At 26.2% G+C, this 3,993-nt stretch overlaps 1 protein-coding gene across 1 annotated transcript; it reads right to left on the reverse strand.

The window, feature by feature from the left end:
• Window positions 1-25: 25 nt before the first annotated feature.
• Window positions 26-3,901, reverse strand: LOC111028457. Its single transcript, XM_022307103.1, has 9 exons — window positions 3,095-3,901; window positions 2,858-2,993; window positions 1,970-2,213; window positions 1,675-1,878; window positions 1,359-1,557; window positions 983-1,242; window positions 702-913; window positions 274-623; window positions 26-201 (listed from the first exon to the last, which is right to left on the reverse strand). Exons 1-9 carry the CDS (start codon window positions 3,278-3,280, stop codon window positions 40-42), a joined length of 1,953 nt encoding a protein of 650 aa, XP_022162795.1. The 5' UTR covers window positions 3,281-3,901; the 3' UTR covers window positions 26-39.
• Window positions 3,902-3,993: the final 92 nt, after the last annotated feature.

The following is a 3,993-nucleotide window of genomic DNA, read 5'->3' on the forward strand; positions in this document are numbered from 1 at the left end:
AAAAAAAAAAATATGTACAATTTATTCATCATTTTATTATTATTTATTATTGCATTGATTATTACATTTTAAAAACATTATTTGTTCAAAATGCTTGTCACTAATGGATGTTCTCTTTTTTGTTAACGTAGCTCCTCCTACACTAAATACCCTTTCAACCGAAGCACTGCTGGGGAGAGGTGTATTGTATTTAATAAATACCTGTCAACAGAAATAAAAAATTAATTAAATTTATCATATTTATCATAAGAACCAAAAAAAATGTATATGTACTTTTTTAAGTATAGGAAGTGATTGCAAACAATCCAAGTTTTTTGTTGGCGAAGTCCTAAAATATTGATTAATTTCAATATCTACCGAATCTATACCATTCATATTGTTTGAAGAAGACCACGTAAAAAAGTCCAATGATGGTTCATCATAACTTTCTACAATATTAGGTTCTTGAGTATTGGAAACACACTCTTTTTCATATATTTGTAAACAAGCATTTCTAAATGCATCCATAGCCATTTGCTTTCTTACATCATTTTTAATCCATGCCACTTTAAAATAAGGATTACTCACTGATGCAATAATTAAAAACTTATTTTGTAATAAATCCCCAAATCTTTTATTAATGCCTGAAAGATAAATTATTTTGGTATTAACTTAGTATAGAAACTAACTTAAACTAACTTTACTGTTAAAATTAAACATACCAGTAAGCAAAGCAGACACAAGAGGTTGTATACTTTTAGAAATGGTATCATCTCGAGACATAAGTGTAAATTTTGAAGAGAGTTCTTCAATTGTTGGCAGTAAAAATCCAAAGTTCATATGTTTGTCTCCTTGAAGCATGTCCAGACTTATGGAAATTGGTTGTAATACTTTTTCATAATTTCCCAAAAACTCAATATCGTTTTTGTTAAACCTAGGTATTAAAATATATTAAATATATATTATTATGAGAAATAACAATTAAAATTATTTAATTTCTAACCTGACAATATCTAATTCGTCCATAGCTAATCTGAACTTAGATTCATTTTTGTTGAGATACTTGTATAAAAATGACACAGAATCATACCACGAGTTCCAACGTGTTTCACATGGTGTTTTCAAATAAACACCACAGTGCTTTTTTATCAAATCTGCTGATTTTGTAGAACGTCCTTGTTTATTCCAGAGACTTACACATTTTCCAAATGTAATCCTCGACTGTTTTTTATATACAGGGTCTAATAATGCAACTTTTGCATCCTAAAACAAAATTAAATACAGAATATTATATTATTATACTAAAATACTATTTGTCAATTTACAAATAATGAATATGTGTAACTTTTAGTAACACTATTAAGTAGGTAGATAGTTACCGTTGACGTTATTAAGTTCAGTGTATGAGCTGCACATCTATGATGTCTGGGTAGTGAATATGGTAAATCATTATTTATATTTTTATTCAATTCATCATTCAACTCTAACATTTCAATGCCATCATCATTTTCACAATCATCTACATTTTCAATACCAATATCTTCATTATAATAATCTTCAAAAATACAGCCATACACACTTTAAAAGTTTCAAATTTATTAATAATTTTGTAACAAATAGTTATATCTTAAATTAATTATGTTTAAAATAATATACTTAAATAAATAAAATAATTTAAGGTTCAACATTGCTTACTTGAAACTTTTTACAAAGTTAGAACCATTATCAGTAGTTGTATATGCTATTTTATCTGATATTTCAAATTCAGTATATACATTATCCATATACTTGGCCAACATTTCAAACGTGTGACTTCCTTCTAACCTGCGAATAGCAAGAAGACTTGTGTTTCTTTGTAAATCCTCATCGTACCAAGATGCTGTTATACCAATGTATGACCTAAAAATTAAAAAATAATCATAATATACAATAAAATGATTGTATAAATTACATGTTATACGTCATAATTCAAATCAATAATATAATTTACTTTTTAAATATTGACCAACAATCTGCTGTTGTTGCAACATGTACAATTTTTGACAATTTTAATTTGTGTTTAGCTACTGATGATTCAAATTCAGACTCAATTTGCTTCATTAAAGTTGGACGACTCAATAATTTTCTGTTTGGAAATCCTCTTTCGATTATTTCTTTGAAAACAGAGTTTTCCACAATTGCAAAAGATATATTAGCACTTATAATAAACCTCTGAACAAGTTGATTTAACGTAGCTAAAATTTAATTTAAAATTATTTAGGTAATTTAATTTAATTTAAATTATTAATTATATTATCATGTTTGAAAAATCGTAAAAATGATTGTAAGCAAAAATTATAAGTAGGTATTACAAAAATAATCGCAATACTAAAGATTTTTTAAAACAAATTGCAATTTTCAGTTTAGCATTCCCATGCTACCTATTTATTACATTTTTTATTTTAAACTATTTTAATTATATTTTTATTTTATGTAAAATCGTGTGTTTTAAACAGGGCTTGCATTTGGAAAACTAAGTATACTAAGTATTATTAAATAATTGGAAATGAATTATTTCGTTTAATGAAATACAATATTTATTATACTGTTTTGCGTTATGTTTTGTTTAATGATATATCATATATTTTGTTAAACGTTACGTTTTGTTTTGTGTTATTTATTTATTTATGTTTTTCGTTTTCCGTTATAATTACGTTTACAAATTTCAATCGTTTTTTATCAAATATAACGTTTGTATGTGATAAGGCGACCGGCGCATCGAATTAAATATCATGATAATATATATTTAATTTTATTTAATTTTTTTAAATAAAATTGAAAATATCCCCCGATTTACTGTGATATTCGTGTGTACTATTTTCGTACTAAGTAGGCATACCTTGGCTAGTAGTTTTTTTGTTCGAAATAAAATCCAAAAGCATATTATCCGGTTTATTATTCTTTGCATTGACCTCATCGACATTTCTTTTTTTGTCCAACTTATCAATATCTGCCAAAATGTTTGGATGCTGGTTCTATAAGTTAAAAAAAGCCAATTATGAATAATAATAGTAATAACTAATAATGATAGAATATAGGTAGGTATAACTAGTATTGAGTATTGTCCTGTACTTACTGATAAATGTTTACGAATGTTTGAATTTGAGCGTGAGTCAATTGTAAGTTCCTTTGTTCCCGGACAGTTCACACATTTTACTTTTAATTTTTTATAATAAATTTTGTCTTCAAGTACACATATAACTTTAAAATGTGCATTATACATCGGAAATGGAAATGGTACATTTTCAACAATATTGTTCATTTTAAACGTATAGCACAAAGTAGGTAGGTAATAAACTAATAAACGAATACGGTCAATACGGAATATCAGTACAAACTACAAAGACGCTGATGTGCTAACTGCTTGTGTTTCGTGCGACGTGCAATAAAGCCGAGAACGAGTCGTAGGTAATAGCCAATAGGTTTATTTGTGAGTTGTGGGATTATCCGCTGTGGTTTTTACGTGGTGACGGACAAATTTAATATATTATTACTTATTAGTTATTAGGTAGGTCATAAATCATAGCCCACATAGGTACCTACCCAAAGGCTGCAATACAATACTTATATTTGTATAGTCTTATAGATAATATTATGCGATAACTAAGTACTATTGTACTATTGTACGGCGACACGCAGTCGTAAACATAATATTTTAGTTCTCAAAATTCATAATCACTTCATTTAAACTTTTATCTATGAAATAAATCATTTAATTTATCTAGTTTTATAATATATAGGTATATTTTTTTCGTTGACAATTTGCGAGATGTGACATTTTGATTTTTAATAAAATAATATATTCATAAGTATAAAAGTATTTCAAATACATTAGTATTCAATACCATAAAAAGGTATTTAAATACTATTTAAATACAAGAAATAAAAAAAGTATTTAAATAAAGTATTCAATACTTAAAAAAGTATTTGAATACCAATATTCAAATACTTTTACTCAAATACTTTACAGCTCTG

The sequence above is a fragment of the Myzus persicae genome, unplaced genomic scaffold (assembly GCF_001856785.1).
Source record: "Myzus persicae strain clone G006 unplaced genomic scaffold, MPER_G0061.0, whole genome shotgun sequence".
Classification (NCBI taxonomy): Eukaryota; Metazoa; Arthropoda; class Insecta; order Hemiptera; family Aphididae; genus Myzus; species Myzus persicae.